This window comes from Gouania willdenowi, chromosome 19 (assembly GCF_900634775.1).
Source record: "Gouania willdenowi chromosome 19, fGouWil2.1, whole genome shotgun sequence".
Taxonomy (NCBI): Eukaryota; Metazoa; Chordata; class Actinopteri; order Blenniiformes; family Gobiesocidae; genus Gouania; species Gouania willdenowi.
Genome location: NC_041062.1, coordinates 26,258,695 through 26,280,096, shown reverse-complemented (window position 1 = coordinate 26,280,096; position 21,402 = coordinate 26,258,695). Strand labels below are relative to the sequence as shown.

At 38.2% G+C, this 21,402-nt stretch overlaps 1 protein-coding gene across 5 annotated transcripts in view; it reads right to left on the bottom strand.

The window, feature by feature from the left end:
* Positions 1-7,110: 7,110 nt before the first annotated feature.
* The window catches only part of LOC114481966 (shisa family member 6), a 130,216-nt gene continuing 115,924 nt past the window's right edge, over positions 7,111-21,402 (bottom strand). For 3 of the 5 annotated variants that reach the window (XM_028477073.1, XM_028477072.1, XM_028477076.1), the window contains 3 exons: positions 14,950-15,102; positions 10,980-11,083; positions 7,111-9,013 (listed from right to left, as the gene is read on the bottom strand). In XM_028477073.1, coding sequence (XP_028332874.1) covers positions 8,174-9,013; positions 10,980-11,083; positions 14,950-15,102 — 1,097 coding nt within the window. In that variant the 3' untranslated portion in view covers positions 7,111-8,173. The remainder of the gene's footprint in view (positions 9,014-10,979; positions 11,084-14,949; positions 15,103-21,402) is intronic. The other 2 variants (XM_028477077.1, XM_028477078.1) reach the window with 1 other exon arrangement.

Here is a 21,402-nt window from a genome sequence, read left to right as displayed (position 1 = left end):
GTAAACTTAAAACCTACTTATTTGCTAAAGTGTACATCGTATAATAGCATTAACCTAAACACTAGGAACAAAGCCCTAAACCTAAAAATAGGAACTAGGAACTTAGATCTAAGATTATATAGTCGACACCAACATTGTTTTCAAACACAATCCACCATCTACACACATAGCTCTAATGGGCTGTAATGAGATGTTTTGTCCAGGGACGCGGTTGTATATATTTATTTTTTTATTTTTTTCCTGCAGTCTGTGTCTTCTCCTCGCCCTCCACTCTCTTTTCTGTTTCAGGTGTCTTGATGCTGGAGATAGCGGTTCCTGATTGATGGCTCACGGCACAACTAATCTGGGACACTCTGATGGTCTATCCTTCTATCCTATTCTGTTTGTACCTCTGTTCACTAACCCCAACCAGTCTAAGCAGATGTTCTCCACCTCTGAACCTGGTTCCGCTGGAGATTTCTTCCTATAAAAAAGTTTTTTCTTCCCACTGTCGCTAAATGCTTGTCATGTGGATCTTGTTGGGTTCTTTCTTCTTTTTTACTATGGACTTTATATTTTGTTCAGCGCTTTGAAATGACTTTGTTGTATTTTGTGCTATATAAATAAAGTTGAATTGAATTATGTACAAATGAGTATGTGTTTGAATGTTGGATGTACATAGAGGTGTACATACTCAGTACTCTGTAGTGTTATAAAGGGGTTTATTTGCGGGTGCAAAGTACAATAGCGTGTGTGATTTCCCTGGTTTAATTCTATGCGAGTTGCATTAAGCACCAAACATTGTTATTTACAACTATATACACCATTTATAGGCAGTAAGTTACTTTGTGTGAGGGTCTGAAAATTAGCTGAAGATTACACACTATGTTGTAAATTTCCTGTTTTATTTGTGTTCCGGTGGTTTTGTTCAGGCACCTAAACGGCAGCTATTGTTCACACCCTTGTGTTCGGGCCGCGAAGTGGTCCTGACCACTGAATGTACCGGTCACAATATTCTCTGCTACACCCCGCAAATGTTCGTCAGGGTTGATGTATCGTTAGCTTTACATGTGTGATGCGTTTATGAGTAAACATGTTTAAGCAGTTTTTTGTTCGTTATAAACCTCAACCGTTTATCTGTTTCCAAAGCTAACGCTAATGCTAACTGGCAGTGATTGGCTATGGAGTGGAGCTGTGCAGTGTTTGGCTCTGAGGCACACGTGATTCTAGTGGTTCCGCTCCGGTGGACAATTTTATGAAATAATTAATAAACGGTAGCATTGCAGTATAAACAAATCCAACTTTGCGCATCTTTGAACCAAGTGGCCGCCATGGTGAACGTCCCAACTCTGTCTGTCCCTATACCACAGAGCTATTTGAGCCACAGACAGACAGACAGACAGAAAGAGATTCCTCGCTTTTATAGACACTGGATTATCTACTGTAAATACTGAATGTAAAGATATTAACGGTGATATTAACTGTAATATCAACCTGCTGTCGCTATGTCGGTTTTAGCTTTGAGGTAGTTTGAGAGGGAGAAGCTCACATTCTTATAGGGTAGGAGGAGCCAGGATTGAGGAGGAGGAGTTTCTGCGTTATGACGTCACAATGCGAGAAAAATTCAACTGTCCCATTTGGAGCTGACTTTTTACAACATGTGGAATAACAAGGGAGGGAGGAAACAGAACGGTTTCAATGTTGACCCTCTGAATGAGGCTAAAGGATGTATATAAATGTAGCTGAACCATTAGAAACACCATTTTTTCATAATACTGGCCCTTTAAGTGTATATTTGTGGTGCTTGTGATTGGCTGATTTTTATGCTGACTTACCCAGTTTGAGACGTTAAAATCTCAGTTACAAATCTTACAGAATGTGTAACTGACCCATCCTGCTCCTCCTTAGGAACGTTAATTCTCGGTCCCGTATTTACACGACTTCTTTGTTTTTTTTTGCAGTAAAGTCTTCTTATATCCATACGTCACTTTTCTAAGTTTTTTATTCCGCTCGTGTCTGCACTAACCTCCTAACCTCTAGTGACAGCGTTCAGTTTTTATTATTTAATCTTTGAATTATTATTACATTATATAATGTGATATTTAGGGGAGAATACTAATATGGGGGATAGCAGGAAAGAGGGGTAAAATGTGTTCGTTTCCCGGCCAAATGGGATACTTGACAGATATGACTCTGGCTCAGCTGATGTTGTTGGATGTTTGACAACCAGTGAGCCTGATGTGGACGTGACAATAATTGGTGAAAATTGGTGCAAGAACGTCACAGTTATAGCAGGTGCTCAGTGCAAAAACCATGAGAAGAGGTAGAATTCACAGGAATTATCCTACTGTTATTTCTGTGAACTCATCGCTGGTCCCCTCAGCCTGAACCGAGGTTGATTATCATAACCATCTTACAGCCACCGTCACTCACAGATTCCTCCTGATTGCACGCTCTTATTTACATTTAGATGCTGATGGCTCTGAGGGTCAGTGTAAATTGGAACCCTGAACTTATTCCATTTCTTTCCTGTCATTTTTGATTTTTTCCTCCTCTTTTTTTTCTGCGTGTTTGTCGAGGAGAGCAATCGCAGGCGTGGCTGTTTACTGAGAAACTTGGTGCTCTTGAGTTTCCATGAATTTAAAGGAGGTTTGAAATTGCTCCGAGCAGCATTAAAATGAGTCACTATTAATGCAGATGTCAGAGTGAGGCTGAAGCAGGTTGTGTACATCAGTGTCCACCTTCTCTGTGCAATCACAGCGTTACACTCACAACATTGCTTTGTAATTACACAAACACTTTTCACGGCATCAGAAAGATTATGTGCTTTCACACCTCAGTGAGCAGCAAGAAAAAGGATCCTCCAGCACACGCGTCTCGATGGGAAATTAGAAAATGAATTAGAAATCATCTGATAATGTCCAGATCCTGATGTTCCTCTCATTTCTGACGCAGTGGCGTCACGAGGCTGTTTTATTCGGGGCTAAAGCCCAGGATATTATTTTATTAGCCCAAAATTTTATTTTTTTGATAATAAAAAAAATGTACGTATTCTCCGTCATCTGTGATGCCAACAACATTAGTGTTTTTCTGTTTCTTTATCAAACCATATCTTTTTAATTTACCTAAAAGTTAAATAAAGGGAACATTTATGGCTTTTTTGCTTCTCTTTATGTGTACTTTGAAAAATACTTTTACTTGTACTATTGATACTTGAGTATTTTTTCCACAAGATAAGTATATTAAATGTGAGCCGTTTACTTTTACTCAAGTGATTTTCTAACGGGAGACATTCACTTTTAACAAAGTCATTTTCAGGTCTTTATTTGTACTTTTACTTAGTCATTTTTTGAGATACTTTATACACCTCTGTTTATATATATTATAAAGGTTTACTCTTAGATAATTCACCTTCAATCAGCTTCTTCTACAACACAACTGAATTCCATGGCATGCTGCACAAAGGCCCAGTAATTTAACACCAGCTTCATTTGACGTCTTTGCTCTCTTCGAATGCATAAGATACTGTGTTTGTGTAGAAATGAAATCACTGCCTCTGGATTGAACGTAATCTCACAGAGCAAAATTACTTTGACCTTATTTGTGACACTTTCATTATTTTCATTGATGTTAATGAAGCTGAACAAGAACACGTAACACTGCAGCTAGTGTTTTCCTTCCCATCGTATACAGAAGAAGCCGAGGCAGGGAGACGACACGGATAAAAAAGTTTGATAACAAGTTGGGATGAACTATGGCCGAGCCCACGGAACACGAACAACACGTACCACGTTCCCGAGAATTCAGTCAAATGACTCGGTTCTACAGAGTAAAAAGAGACTCTTAACATCCGCTCATAAAATATCCATGTCAAATTACAGCCCAATTTAATGAGGAGTAGTCATTAGTGTACACGACAACTAGTTACTAGTGTAACTAGTGTATACAACAACAACAAGAAGAACAAAGTGAGGAGTTATGAGTCCGGTAGCTCGGCCTGACAATGTGTTTGTGTTTGATAGTGTTAACATTGTGTTCACTAGTGTTAACATAGAGTTAACATAGTGTTAACATAGGGCTAACATAGGGTTAACATAGTGTTAACATAGTGTTAACATAGTGTTAACATAATGTTCACTCGTGTTAACATAGGGTTAACATGGTGTTAACATAGGGCTAACATAGTGTTAACATAGGGCTAACATAGTGTTAACATAGTGTTAACATAGTGTTAACATAATGTTCACTCGTGTTAACTAGTGTTAACATAGTGTTAACATAGGGTTAACATAGTGTTAACATAGTGTTAACATAGGGTTAACATAGTGTTATCTATATTGTTAACAGAGGGCTAACATAGTGTTAACATAGTGTTAACACAATGTTAACATAGTGTTAACATAGTGTTATCTATATTGTTAACAGAGGGCTAACATAGTGTTAACAGAGGGCTAACATAGGGTTAACATAGTGTTAACATAGTGCTAACATAGGGTTAACATAGGGTTAACAGAGTGTTAACACAGTGTTAACATAGGGTAAACTACTGTTAACATAGGGTTAACATAGGGTTTACATAGGGTTTACTACTGTTAATATAGGGTTAACATATTGTTAACAAAGTGTTAACATAGGGTGAACACAGTGTTAACATAGGGTTAACTAGTGTTAACATAGGGTTAACAAAGGGTTAACATAGTGTTAACATAGGGTTAACTACGGTTAACATAGGGTTAACATATTGTTAACAAAGTGTTAACATAGTGTTAACATAGGGTGAACACAGTGTTAACATAGGGTTAACTAGTGTTAACATAGGGTTAACAAAGGGTTAACATAGTGTTAACATAGGGTTAACTACGGTTAACATAGGGTTAACATAGGGTTTACTACTGTTAATATAGGGTTAACATAGTGCTAACAAAGTGTTAACATAGGGTGAACACAGTGTTAACATAGGGTTAACTAGTGTTAACATAGGGTTAACAAAGGGTAAACATAGGGTTAACATAGTGTTAACATAGTGTTAACACTGTGTTAACATAGTGTTAACTAATGTTAACATAGTGTTAACATAGGGTTAACATTGTGTTAACACAGTGTTAACATAGTGTTAACATAGGGTTAACTAGTGTTACCATAGTGTTAACATAGGGTTAACACAGTGTTAACATAGGGTTAACATAGTGTTAACTAGTGTCGACATAGTGTTAACATAGTGTTAACATAGTGTTAACTAGTGTCGACATAGTGTTAACATAGTGTTAACATAGGATTAACATTGTGTCAACACAGTGTTAACATAGGGTTAACACAGTGTTAACATAGTGTTAACATAGTTAACATAGTGTTAACATAGAGCTAACATAGTGTTAACATAGTGTTAACATAGTGTTAACATAGTGTAAACTAGTGTTAACATAGTGTCAACATAGGGTTAACATAGTGTTAACATAGTGTAAACTAGTGTTAACATAGTGTCAACATAGGGTTAACATAGTGTTAACATAGAGCTAACATAGTGTTAACATAGTGTTAACTAGGGTTAACATAGTGTTAATTAGTGTTAACATAGGGTTAATGTAGGGTTAACATAGTCTTAACATAGTGTTAACATAGTGTAAACTAGTGTTAACATAGTGTCAACATAGGGTTAACATAGTGTCTAATCCTTTGAATATGCTACAGCACTAGCATCACTGCTGTGTCAGCGTTCATCTGCTGTTAGAACATCGAGAAACAAACTTAAAATATAAAAAGCAGAACTGGGAAGAGTTCATTAATAATGGTATGTGCTATAATTATAGGGTTAAAAAACGTTTCAGTTACTTCTACAAAACATAAAACAATTACTGAACTAATGCTTGCTTATAAGTGTAGTCGAATACATTTGTGTCTTTTTAAATGAAAATGACCAGTTCACATATACAGAGATGGTCATTAATTTACTATTTCAAAATATGTATAAATTAGAGGTGTAAAGAGGATAACTTAGTTTTTATGGTTATACCGCGGCCTCGTGCTGGGTTTGGACGTTTCAGTCAATCAGGTGATGTGTTTGGAATAATGCAAGAATAACGCACAAATGTCAGGTGACAGGTGTAGCTGTGTGTCACATACTGTATGTGTATAGTGTGTGTTACAGCAGTGCTTTACAGCAGCAGTAAACCTCTACGTAGCATCTGTAGCTTAGCATAAAGCTGTTTGTCATGTTTATAGCTGGATGTAGAACCAGTGACTACTAAATAAAGCTGAGTTACAATTCTAGATGCACATGCACGGATGTGAATAGTGTCTGATTGAAACAGTTCAGGCTTAAAGCTGCAGTATGTAGAATCTGTTTCCAAACCTATGGTCCCTTATTGGTATCCCCTTGAACGCTCCAACTGTGGAGCTCTGAGTGACTATTTCCTTAAAACGACGAGTGACAAATGAAGGGACTTTATCTTGAGTTGTTGGAGAGTTTTCTGCTGTTTTTGACAGTGATGTCAAACTAATTTTAGTTCAGTGGCCAAATACGGAACAATTTGATCTCAAGTGGGCACAGATTTTATGCAGGAAAACGAGTAATTTAAATTTGATTAGATAGACTTTATTAATCCCGTGGGAAGGCTCCGTCAGGAAATTACACTTCCATTAGCATTTCAACATTAGTGTGCCCTAGTTTGCATTTCCACGTATACATAAATTTAAAAATATTTAAGAAACTGAAAATATCTAAGTAATAAGTGACAGATATTAGTCCCAACAGGATCTACACTTTACATTTACTAGATTTTGTGACAATTTCTATTTAATTAAAGGAAATGTCACAAGTTTTTTGTATGAATTTTGAGTTTCCCCAACAGTTTAACATTAAAAATGACTGCAATCATAACCAATAGGAAGTGTTAAAGGTTTTCATTTGGAGTTTGAAGGCACGTCCTGTTGTATTTTCTGCACTCACACAACACCTTGAAATATGTTCCCTTCATCTCATCCAGTCTTATTGAGACTGATAAAGTATGAACTGACGTTATCCAGGGGGAGAAATGCACTCACTGATCAGATTTTATGTGCAACTATAAATCACAACACTGGAGGAACATTGTTGCATGTTTAGAAAAATATGGATGTTTTATTTGACCCTACTTTGACAAGCATTTTCATTTATTTCCATGGTTTTCAAGTTTTCGCATGGTAATGGAAACACAGTCTACATCCAAGAATGAGCAGTGGTGCTGTTCAAACAACACATTCATCCACTCCTTATCCTACAAACTGTTTTTTTATTTTTGTTTTTTAATGCAGACACATACAGTATAGTATTTATTTGTCCAGTCAGATATTTGGCTAGGTGGGCTTCTATTCTGAACTCACAAAACAGTGATGAATTATGGTTGTTGTTGTTGTTTTTTTTTTAACAATTCTATTGAAATCAGACAATCTAATACAAAGTCCATCCAGTACAGACTTGGCCATGATACGGCATCTAGAATAGAATAGCATATTTACAATCATCTACTGGAAGCAAAAGGGAAACATAGGAGAAAAATAGTTACAAACCTGTCATTACTTTAAGACCAAAAGACACTAACCAGCACTACTCCAATGTAAAGAAAATGTAAAAAACAAAACATAAGCATTTTTGATCAATTGTGCTTTGTAACCCACAAAAAACCCTAGAAATGGATCAAAATGATGGAAACTTCCACTTGGACCGCTCTTGTCTGGGTTCCCTAATGCTATAAGTAGGAGAAGGAGTACAAATAGTTTGTCTTTCTTTATATAATGTTCTACCTGTAATAGTGCTATGTTGTGCAACAGAAGAAGTGGAGGAACTCTGGTGTATAACCATGCAAAAGCCCTTTTAGATTTTGCAAGAAAAGGGTCAGAAAAGGAAGGCTTGGACACACGCTATCAGTGTTTCCCACTAAAACATACACAGGATGAGGCAAAGCAGGTGGATGTAACCAAGACAGTGGAAAATAGAGTAGGCATTGTATCTGGATAATTCTACATCCCCTCCTTCAGGTCTAGCAGAGTACAGTGTAGCGTGTGGTTCCGGTCTCTCACAGTAAGCTAGCAAATGTTCTTGGTCATGGAATCAGTCAAAGAAACATAATCTCTGTCCTCTGAACGCCGCCCCCCCTCCCCAGGCACAGTGCAGAGCCGCTGTCCTGTGTTGTGGTGGTTCTAGTGCTTCTCTGCGGTGTTACACAGTCACCTCAGTCTTACTTCCTGTGCGGTAGTGCTGTGGCTGTGGTGGCGGCTGCTGGTGGTGCTGTGGGACGTAGTGCAGCTGCTCCACAGTGTGAGTTCGTCTGGAGGCAAAGGCCTGTCTCTTATTTACAGTTTGGTTCATGGCTAAAGTGTTGGAGTGCTCAGTTCGTCCCGGGGGGGCTCCGCCTCCACCACTACTGTTTGAGGCACTGGGATGGGAGTGCATTTTGGTCATCTTGTAGTGGTCCATTAGAGGTGTGGTTGGTATGAACACATCTGTGTGTGAAATGGCCCGTGACATTGACTTGTCACTGCCATAGAACCCACCGGAGATGCTGCTGACCATGCCACGCTTCAGTGACATCATCAGCCTGTCTGGGGACAGCAGGGGGTCCTGGGACAGGAGGCGGTCTTGTGAATACAGGCGGTCTTGTGAGTAGAGGCGCTCTTGGGAGTAGTGGCGGTCTTTAGGGTAGAGGTGCTCCTGTGAAAGGAGGCGGTCCTTTGAGTACATGCGGTCCTTGGTGTACAGGCGATCCTGGGACGTGTGGCGGTCCTGAGGAAGAAGCCGCTCCTGGGATCTGAGTCGCTCTGCGGACAGAAGCTGCTCGTCGGAGAGAATCCGTCCTCCATACGGGGACATACCATTGGAGGACATGTTGTAGTCCGGTTGTGGAGCCCGTTGTGGTGAAAGCACTCGGTCCTGGGACATGGCCCTCTGCACCCGGCGAGGTCTCTGCCTCTGCTGGGACTGCTGCTGAGAAGACTGCGACTGGGAGACCACCTGGGAGATGGAGGACTGTGGAGGCTGACTCTGCTGCTGCTCCCGGTGCTGTGGAGCAAAAACATGGAGGAGCTCAGCTCATCAAGTTACACAGTTCTACACAGTGTCCACTCAGACATAAACCTCCAATTTCACTGGATCTGTAACTGCTGCGGAACCGCAAAGCATCTGCTAGGATTCCATTAAAGTCAATGTGACAACTTCCACCACATGTGTAACTGCTGCAGATACACAGACCTTCTGTTTTTACAGGACGCTGGAGCTGATCTGCAGCAATTCAACAAAAATAAGCCCATGCCGGACAGGAAGTAGTGCGTTTACACTTTATTTTCAAAATAAAATACTCAGTCTTCAAGGCGGATTGAAATTCCATTCATTTACCCCTGGTGGACGACATCATGACCTTCCAGGGCCTCCAGCAGCCCCATTTCAGACTCTGGTTGAAAAGCGAGCACATAAGCTACTGTATCCACTGATACCACATTTTTGACAAAATTAGCTGTTTTTTTCAGCCAAAACATGTTTTCCTTCTTCTCCAAGGACACAATCAACTGTTTGTCTTCAGATTCACTACAATCACTATATCACACGTTAACCCCACAACCAGAGCTTAAGTTGGACCAGGTCCTGCCGGAGCAACATTTGATTTTGACCGGGACTGATTTGATTGGATCCAACACTTCATGTAAAATGACATTTCCTCAGCATCTCATTTGCTTTTAGGTGTTTTGATCAAAGTATTATGTTTGGACAGTTGTGTCTTTTATTGAGTTGAAATCACTGAAAATGTCATTGTACACAGAAAACTGAAAGTATAAACTGAGTGAGGAAGAGAGGGGAAATTCAGGCCACGCCCCCAAGCTATGTTTTTTCTTTTTTAATACATTTGCAAAAATTTCTACATTTCTGTTTTTTCTGTAAAGATAAGGTGCTGAGTGTACATTAATGAGAAATACATTGAACTTTCTTTGATTTTAACAAATGGCTGCAATGAAACAAAAAGTAAAAAATATAAAGTGGTCTGAATACTTTCTGTACCCACTGTAGTGTATTAAATTCTAGTTACAATTATTGAATAATATTATTAATAATAATTAAAAAAAATGTTGATGTATTTGTATGCTACAAAAAATAACTTGAATTTGATAACACGTGATCTTGTTGGTCAACGCACACACACACACACACGTGTGTATATATATATATATATATATATATATATATATATATATATAATACTAATTGCTAGATTTTTGCAACATATCAGTATGCATATTAATCTGGCACGTTGGCAGTTAATTAAAGCTCTATTTTCTTCCAGAATAGTGTTTTTGTTGGTTTAGTTTCTTACCAGAGATTTAATCACAGGTGGAGGAAAGTTGATGGTTGATGAGTTATTGCACAATGTGATTTATTTTAGGTTGACATATTATTATGTCATGATTTTATTTGTTGTCAATGTCATTTATCATTAATAACCTCGGTAAGAAATAACAACTCATTATTATAATATTTTCTTATAGCTATAGGAGCCATTGCTAAAGAGTCAAAGAGCCACATGAGGCTCCAGAGCCAAAGTTAAGTGACTAAATGATGTGATTTAATGATGTCATTGGTGCTGAAACATGTCAGATTGAACAGCTGTCACTCAGAGACTGATGCTCAGTAACTGATGATTGTTCATGCTTATTTAACGCTGATTCATCATTCTTTTATTAAACATTAAGGTTAATTAGTTGTTTGAGTTCACGTGATATTATTGGATCATTTCTTTATTCTGGGACATTCTTGCCAACAACACACAAACATATACAAATGAATCTCTGATTATAATTCACTATATAACACCATTACACGTGGATTAGAGAGATCTGCTGAGTCATCACTGCTACACATACACATCACAGACGGAGGAGGTGGAGAGTGACGGACTGCAGTTTTTTCAGTGGAGACGTTACGGAGCAGTTACAAATGTGACCTTGTTCAGAAGCATCATCGCTCCAGAGAAACCCACCTGTTCCTGAGTGAACTTGAGAACATGCAGGGGAAGAGTGCTTCTCGCAGCCAGGTCAGGCAAGTGACGCTTCCGAGTGTAGTAGTCTTCAACGTCTTTATCAGCTGCAGAGGAGGTAGGGATGGAGAATCAGAAAGAGGTCGGAGGTGAAGAGGGTTCAGAAGGGAGAGAGGAAGAAAAACAGGTTAGAAATGAAAAGCATTAGTGGGAATGGAGAAAAGGTTGTAGAGGCACAGAGAACTCTGAGCTTCATCCTTCAGCTCATAAAGGGAATAGAAAACATGCTCGTACTGAACATCCAACATCTGGAGCTCTACTGCAGCTGTGGCTGTGGGGCTGTTCAAAGGTCACATACATGGACAGGAAGCACATACACATACATGCTGAGACACTGACATCAGGGACCTTTATATGCAGCATTTCTCAATGTTCACTGGAAAAACCAAACCTCACAAAACATGCATTCAAAAGCAGATATACCATCATCATCATCATCATCATCATCATCATCATCATCATCATCATCATCATCATCATCATCATCATCATCATCATCATCATCATCATCATCATCATCACACCCATGCCACGCAACACAAACCCATGCATAGTGACACACAGTTACACAACCATTGTGATACATTTTAGAAAAGACAAGTTATGCACAGGAATAAATGTGGAAATGAGAAAAAGACCTTAGAGATATATTATGACACGTACAGAAAGCCTGGGGACAGCAGAGCAATAAAATAAAATAACAATCTCACTTCTGATTTTAGTGGATGAAAATGAACCAATCGTAACCACAAACTGGTACGATGTGGAATCCTCATAGAGTGAGATCATCCTGGACATTGATATGATGGAAAAGTTGATTTTAAACAACAGCTTAAAAGAAAAAGAACCTGAACAGAAGTAAGAGAAGTAGCGATGCCAGTAATGAACTGGATCACTTGAGAATGACTCAGAAGTAAAACGCACCTGGAAATATTTCAATTTGTTTTATTTTTTACTATTGTATAAATAAGTTGTTTGTATCTTATGAATTGCAAATAAAATTAAAAAAAACAAAGAAAAGAAGATCAACCAATCGTTTCCTTGAACAACTCACAGGTTTTATTTATTTATTTCTGTATTTTTTAGTTTGACTCCAATTTGCATCAATAGAAAGTCACATTGTGTTTCCTTTATTGTCTCAACAATAGAACCAGCACGGCGGTCCTTTGGTGCAGAGAACATTAATAAAAGAACACTGTTGGGACTTTTTGCTGCTTGAAAAAAAAAAAAAAAGAAAGAATTCTGCTTTGTTTTTATTCCTACTTCTTGATGAGAAACCAATGTTTCTGCTCACAAGCTTTTCTCCTTTTCAAAGACACGATAATGACTTTTTCCTCTTTGTTCCGCAACCAATAAATATCAGCTCAGCCTGTAAAACATCTCAGTGTTTAGTGGCAATGGTTTGCCCGGCAGATATGACGAGTTGAGGAGCAGCATCCCTCACTCTGACTGCGAGCCAGCGGTGAAGTGGGCCGATCATGATGAAATTACACAGGCCTTAAGGAAGATTTGCTTTTCACTTTGGAAAACATCACGAGATGAGAGCTCATTATGTGGCAGAAATCCAGCATTGTGATGCTAAATCAATAGTGAGCCAGGCTGGGCACACAAAGATGCTTAATGTACTTAAACACGCTCTGGGATCCATAGTTACTGAAGCTTTCTAATGAAACCGTCATAGAATATAAATGACTCAGCGATCCTTGATTCAACTCAATGCTCATGTTATTACAGGGACCAGGATTTGTACCGTGTACATGTTAGAACATACTCAGGAACACCTGTCATTTATCAGACCAAACAGACTCATGACTCAGCAAAACCTCCGTCAGATGAAACGCCGTAAAATGACACGGCCTCAGGCTTCAAAATAAAAGTCTTCAGACTCAACAGCCTCAGTCCGTAAAACACGACATGGTTTTATTTTTGAAGGAACTGGAAATACACATGAAGTAGAACCTTTAAAGATTCAACGTCATTTCTACCACCACCAGGTGGCGTATTACTGAGTAAAACCAACACTTCCACCATATCCAGTCCTGACCACTGAATGTACAGGTGACAATATTCTCTGATACACCCTGTAAATGTTTTCTGCGGGCCATACGATGTATATCATCAGTTTTATGTGTGACGCGTTCATGAGTGAAGATGTTTAAGCAGTTGTTTGTTTGCTGTAAGCGTCACGGGTAGCGCATCGTTTGTTACCAGAGATGTAAACAGGCTTATACTCACCCTACAGGTGGAAAATAGGTACTACAGGTTGGCCGGCAATATTTATTAATGTAAATATAACTATGTTGTTCACATATGGCATGACAGCTGAGGACATGTTTTTTAACACTCAAATGAGTATTTTAGGTATTTAAGACATATTTAAAATTCCACATATTGCACCTTTAAAAATAAATAGAAAATAACAGCTTTTAACTTTACTCTCATATCCAAAGATGATGACGCTGTATTTATTTACGGTTTCTTCAAAATACAACGTCATGCTGTGTTTTATGTCCTCAGTCTGTTGAGTCTGAAAACTTTTATTATTGTGTCATTTGATGGAGGTTTTGCTGAGTCATGAGTCAGTTTGGTTTGACAAATGACCTGATACCAGGGGTGGCCTGGCCATCTGGTATACCAGGCATCAACCCAGTGGGCAGGTCCACTTTATATATATATATATATATTTATATTTTTTTTTTTGATGAGCGAGTGGAGGCAGACATGATCACAGGTGGTCAAAAATGATCCAAAAGTGGAAAAAACGCGGCCACAAAAAAGTGTTTAGTGACTAAAATGGGCCAAAATCAGTCAAGAGTGGCAAAAAAATGTACAAATAAAGAGGAACCAGGTGGTTTTTAATGGTAAAGAGTAGCTTTAATGGGCAAAATGTGGAACAAAAATAGGCAAAATGTAAAGAAAAAAGAAACAAGTGATATTTATTCAGCAAAGTTCAAAAAAACTAAGAAGGGACAAAAAATGGATAAAAGTGTAAAAAATGACTTGCAAAAATGGGAAAAAAAGGGAGATTAGATTAGATTAGTTTAGATTAGTTTAGTTTAGATTAGATTAGATTAGATTAGTTTAGTTTAGATTAGATTAGATTAGTTTAGATTAGATTAGTTTAGATTAGATTAGATTAGATTAGATTAGTTTAGATTAGATTAGATTAGATTAGTTTAGATTAGTTTAGTTTAGATTAGATTAGATTAGTTTAGATTAGATTAGTTTAGATTAGATTAGATTAGATTAGATTAGTTTAGATTAGATTAGATTAGATTAGTTTAGATTAGTTTAGTTTAGATTAGATTAGTTTAGATTAGATTAGATTAGATTAGATTAGATTAGATTAGTTTAGATTAGATTAGATTAGATTAGATTAGATTAGTAGATAGACTTTATTAATCCCATGTGAAGGTACTGTCATGGAAATGACATTTCCAGAAGCATTACAGAAAGAAAAGAAAAGCACAGGAAATCTGAAAAAAGTTTGAGAACTTTTCAAAGGTTTTTTGGGGAAATAATAATTAAAATTAGGCCAAAGAGCCACATGTTGAGAATCACTGACTAAATAATGGCTTCTACATAGTAGTGGGCTGGTCAGGAAATGTCAGGGTTGAATTTATGTCCCAGTCCATCCCTGAATGATACCTGAGACCTGAGACCTTCACTCTGAGACCTGAGGATGTTCTAAAATGTTCACCGTACATTTGATGCTTGGCTCAGATTGGTCAAACTTACTTCATGCAGAGCTCAAGGCCACAAAGATAGTGAACAAATACTCAGTGGTACCATGTGACCCATGTCCTCAGCAGCACAGTCAGAACAAACCACAACTGATGCAGGGCTGCGTCCATCATGCAGACCGTGGTGGCACACGCAGCCCACGCTCTAGTGCAGTGAACTTTAGACCTACTGAGTTTCTTCAGGGAGGAGAAGCGGCTGAGGTCGGCCTTGGCGGCCGCCTCGTAGGAGGGCGGCAGGTGGGACAGGCTCTGGAAGGAACGCGAGAATGACAGGTCGTAGGGCTCCGTCTGCGAGGTCAGGATGCCACTTATCCGATTGTTGTCTGGAGAACACGTACATACATATACACACAAAGAAAAGGGGGAGAGGATGGAAAATGGGCGAGCTGACTTCTCCCACACACCACCACCACATGGCAAAGACCCCCAGTACCCCCAGTACCCCCAGTACGACAGAGCTGGTTTCTATCTATCATATGCTTTATAAGTCTGTTATATTCATGTTTTTATTGTGGAAGTAAAACAGCCTGGCAGGAAAGTTGTCTATAATTTATTGTCTCAGCAGTATTTCTTCAGTCTTTAGGAGTCAGACAACCTCAATGAGAAAAAGAAGACGCTGCTAAAAGTCTTTTACGTCACAAAGTCACACCTCTAGATTCCTTTTCCATTAAAAACGTTTTATGCTGAACTAGACGTGTTTAAACGTAACCATGGTTATGGTTTAAGCTAATGCTAACCCTGTAGAGGCGACGATTAAATACCTGTTTCTGTCAGTTAACCCATGTCTTTCCCTATTGTGATGTCATCACAGGCCATTAAGGCCATTATCTCAGTGACATTTAACGTCTGTCCCTTAACGTTGCAACATGAATATTACTGTAGATGTGTTCCATAACGTGTGGGGGAGGGTTTAGTCCAAATGTTGCCATTTCTATTTTAAAAGGTAAACTCCATCATTTCACCTCATATTACATAAGGTTTAATGCAATAAGTGATGTTTCTTTGTCCACTCTCACTAAAGTAATAAAAATTGCATGTAAATGTATAATATTATCCCATATACATGCATGTTTAGAATAAAATGAAGTGATTAAATAACATTATTTACAACATTGTCATTTCAGTTTCAGGAAGTGAATTCCATTTTTTTGTCCATTTCCCATGGTGATGAAAAATGGGAGTCCTGAGCTTTCTCAATTAAAAATACATTAAATAAATAAATACTAAAATTAAAAACACATTTCTAAGGTTCTGGACCTCAGAGATTCTAAATATGTTTATTTGAAAGTAACATTGACTGGCATCACCATGTTGGAAAATCCAAATGAATATTTAACATTGAACATTTATGACTAAAAATGTGTTTATATTCCAACATAGAAGCCTGACATCTTTAATTTATTAACCATATAAACTGTTTGTGGCATTTTTCATCTGCAAATTTAACCCTGAATTTTAATTAAAGTTATTAGGATTTATATCATATATGGCCATTTTGAGAAAAAAAAATATTGAGTTTTGGCGCATATCGCCCAGCCCTAGTAGACATGTTAAAACTCATGTTAAAATGTGGATTTTTGATCATAGTACAGCAAAAATACTTGGAAAAATAAACTTGACAGCTCTGGGTTATAATTGGTATGAATACAGTTAGAAAAATTCTTTGTTTTAACCCTCGGAGCATCTTTGTGACCAAAAGTGACATTTTGGGTGTTTTTATTTTTTATTTCTCTCAATATTTTGGTCATTTTTAAGGTTAGTTGTAATAATTTTTTTTTCATGTTTATTTGCTTAATTCTAAACTCATGTGTATTAGAAGTGTGTAGAAAAGGAGATATACTGTAATATGGATCATTCTGACACTTAGTAACCTGGTGACCAAATCTGCCCTATTGACTCCCATTGTAACCACATATTTTTCATATACTGTAATCATGACATATCATCATGTTTTTTTTCCAATTAATACCTAATAGATCAAAGCCTCTACCTTCAAAATAAAGGTCAAACATATTTTAGCTGTAATGACCACCTACCAACCAGACACATTTGCATTAAGTTTTATGGAAATTTCAGTGAAGACCTGGATTTATAATCTTGCAAAATATACAAGGTTTACAAATGTAATTTTTTCTTAAAAACTGTCCTTGTGTCATAAATAATATTGCAATAAATTAAATTCTGCTATGAATTAATAACACGGTCAAGGCTGTAATATTTTCATCACAAATATTTAATTTTAACCCTCATTCATTTATGGAAATACTGCATATTTACTGTTTTTTTCCTGCTGAAAAAAATAGTTCTCATGATAAAAAGTCATAGAAACATAAAAAGGGTTTAAAACAATATTACATGTTATATCTATGGATAGGTCTGAAGTCGTTAAAATGATCTGATGTGGTGGGAGTAAAAGAAAAGTGCACAGGGGTTAAAACCAGTGATTCATTGAAGAAACAACGTTGTGCCTGTGAGACGTTGTGGCAGTGATGGGGGGGGGGGGGGGGGGGGGGTGTACAGGCGTGGGACATAGGTGACAGGAGGACACGTCCGTCTGTTTGGATAGAGAACGTAAAGGAAAGTAGGACAAACAACAGAGTGAGAGCTGGACTGGACACGCTGAGGCCACACACACACACACACACACACACACACACACACACACACACACACACACACACGCTCTGTCAGTCTTATCTATCCTAACATGCTGCCACCCACTTTCCCGCGCTCCTTAATTCTTTCTCGTCCATCCACCATTCCCCTATTTCTCATTTTCTCCTCTCACTCTGTCTCTCTCTGCTGCTCTGATCTACTGTGAGTCCGTCACGCAGTGCACAGCGTTTGCTAGGGGTGGGGGTGGGGGGGTGGGGGGGTTCCTACACCATTCTCCAACAGATGAATAGAAATAAAGATTTATTGGTCGCTGTGGGAAGGAATAAATGGATGTAATCAGGTCTAAAACTGGACTGAAAATGGTTGGACTTCAGAAAGTAGAGGAAAGAAGCTCTGGAGAGAAAAGAGGACAGAAGTAAAACAGCAGGGAGTTAAACTGTGTGTTATATATACGGTACAGTATACGTCTGCACCAATGACTGGGTATTGACTGAAGTGTGCTGCTAGTTTGAGGAGCAAAGACGTGAGAAACATGGCTGAAAAATGGTTTTCAGATTTGTAAAAACAAACAATTCTCGATGTTTTCACATTGGCAGATGTTCTAAAGTATCAACATTTAGCATTAACGAGTGAACAGCAGCGTACTTCAGCCTATTGTGGACTCACTACACCAGTAACCCATAGCTACGTCAGATATCCTGGTGACTAACAGTTACTGGTATTTTGAACTCAGACCAAAATCAATCAAAGCAATTTGTTGGAGTTTTGTTCTCTGAGTTGGGGGGGGGGGGGGGGGGGGGGGGAAATGGCTGGAAAATCAGTTCCAGCCATTTTCAGATTTTCTACCCCCTCAGTTCCAGCTGTTTTTGAGCATTTTGACTGATATTTAAAGACCCACAAAATATTTTCTACTATGACTATCTGAAATCTGACACCAGATTCTGAAAAATTGAAGCCTCTACTTTCATAAAAAAAACATGTTTCTGGCTTGTTTCGTTCTTTTGTAATCAGCCGTTGAATAGAGCAAGTTTTACACAAATCTTCAGTTTCAGAGCAAAAAGCTGAGAAAAAAGCCTTTTTCTAAAATAACCCTGTCAATGACTGTAAAGCTTTTTTTTTGCTTTAGTGACAGCTCTAACATCTGAACATCGTTTCCTTATATAAAACTAAAAAAAAAAAAAACACACACAGACCAGGATTTTAATGGCAAAATTATTATTATTTATCGATCTGGGTCAGAGTTGAATGGATTTCTTACTGTATTTTGTCGTTCCTCCAACTTTCTCTCCCGTCAGTCTGTACACACATAACTTCCTCTTCCTCCCGGACATACAGAGGGTCACTGTGTTCCCCGTTTTTTTTAATGGTTTTATCTCACAATCGCCACATTATCCATGAGTTCCACACTTGCTCTGGTCGAGTGTGCGCTGCTGGGAATGTCAACTCTGTACGTAGCGCCATTCTCTGTGTCATAAACTCCTTTCCTCCTCTCCCTCTGAGCTCTGCTGAGCATGGATGATCTCTCATCCAAAGGTGCTGCTACCTCCTACATGTGACCTATTATTTTGCTATCTGGCTCACAGGCTGGGGGTATTTTGTACCCAGCTCCACACCACCACTCCTCCCCCCTCCTCCCGACACGCAGGGATGACCCGTTTGGCCCGGTTAGTTGATGGTTTTATCTCACGATCACAACATTATCAATAATCCACTCAGGTCCACACATGTTCTGTGTTAGTATGTGGAGCTGTGAGCTGCTGGATACGTCACAATATCACTTCATAGCGCGATAATCTTACTTCTTTTCCTGCTTCTTCCTGCTTTGCTGGGTAGCATCAGTGGCTAATCGCTCATCTAATGGTGCACTGCTGCCATCTTCAGGACCCAGTTTGTCACTACAACACCCCACAGCTTAGATATTGATGAGAGACCTCCGCCAGGGTGTTTCCTAGTAATCCCCGTGAAAATTTGCAAATGACGAGATATCTCGTCAATGGCACTAAGTGAGTTAATATTACACATATTCAAAATCGGGGGAGCAGGGTTTTCCGCTGATCTAAGCACTTTCATAAAACAGATGTGACAAACAGAGACCTCCTCTGCTTCCATACTCCTTCTCCTTAGCTTTTAACTTATGATTGTAATGTCATTTCTGTATTTATTTTTAGTTTCTTTTTTTTTACTTGTGTAGTTGTTTTAACAACTGTAAAGCATCTTTGAGTTTTTGAAAAGCTCTTATAAATAAAATGTATTATTATTATTATTGATGGGACAAGCGTGTGAAAAGGACAGTATGAGTTCTCACTTTGAAAAGGTACATTTACGAGGTCCACCAGGGCTCGAGACTGCGACCAAAACGGTCGCATATGCGAGTATATATTCAATGTGTGCGAGTGAAAGTTGTATCTGGTCGCGTCTGTGCGAGTTTGTATGGTTGACCTTATTTTATACGGAGCCGCTGAGCACTTCGTCACGTCCCACAGAGTACACTCTCTCTCTCTCTCTCTCTCTGTGCTGTGGGATTACAGTAAAACCCTCTATAAACAGACACTGTAATTTGACTCAGGATTTCAGAGAGGAGGCTGGTTTGACCGCAGCGCTGTGGACGCAACTTTACTGTAGGTAATGCTACGGTGAATGCACCGAGTAAAAACACCAATGTGCTCCTTTGGAGTGCGCATGGTCCATTATGAACGTAGTCAGACATAACGAGTCGATCACTGAGTGCACGCTCACAATGAGAGCAGCAGTAAAAAGGAAGAAAGTGCTGAGCTCAGCAATAGAGCGTACACATTAGAATCATCATGGAGGGACCAGAACTGATGGACTATGATACCAGGACAGATGTTCAGCTGTGGTTCTCTCAGGGCAGAGGTCTGCAACCTGTGGCTCTAGGGCCTAATGTGGCCCTTTGACTCTTTTACAATGGCTCCCTATAGCTTTAAAAAAAACTATTGAAATAAATACTTATTTTTTATGATGACAAATAAAATCAAGATATAATAATTTATTAACCTAAAATAAATCACGTTGTACAATGACTCAGCACTTTCCTACTTCACCTCCTACAACATCTACAGACCATCAACTTTCCTCCACCTGTGACTAACCTTAAGTTTTAAATCCCTGGTGAGAAACTAAACCAACAAAAACACTATTTCTGGAAGAAAATACAGATTTTAATTGTGTGGGAACAGATTCATTTAACCACCAATGTACAGGTTAAATATGTATGTTTTATGTGTGGCAAGAAATGAGTAATTAGCATGTGTTGATCACATGATCATTTGTTATCATATTCATGTTACTTTTTGTAGACTTTCATATACATTAACTATAAAAATCATCTTTATAAACATTGTGTTCATGTAAACTGAGATGTGTAAGAATTTGAAGATGAAGATACTGTTTTATTTATTAATGTTAATTTATTTCATTTTAAAGTGTTTTTAAGTTTTAATTTACATGATCAATATAAATCATATTAAATCAAACATTATTCTATATAATTATAACTGTATATAATGTAATAGACTGTATTGTCTTACAGACCCCTGACCAGGGGAAGAGGGTTAGGAGACCCCACTATCAGAGCTGGACCCTCTGAATTTAATTCATGGGGTGAAACAATGTAGATGATAAGTTGGTTATGTTACTGTTAACTTCATTCATGTACAGTATTTCTGTAAAATAATAAAACAGAAAATATGTAACCTGTTGTTATGATTTAATGTTATTTAAAAAAATGTTATAATGATATTAAATAAATGACCTGTTGTTTCAGCCAATGCTTGTTGCAGAAAAACTTAATATTGTCACTAAAACATTAAAATATATCTCAATCCATTGTCAATCTTTACTTCATACAAAACTACGGTACACTAGTTAAGTCAACTATTCATCAGCATGTATATGTCTATGCTGTACACTACCCTCACCCCCGCTCAAGAAAAAAAAGACCAAATTCTGTGCTGGTGCGACCAACTGATAAAGTTAGTGTAGAACCC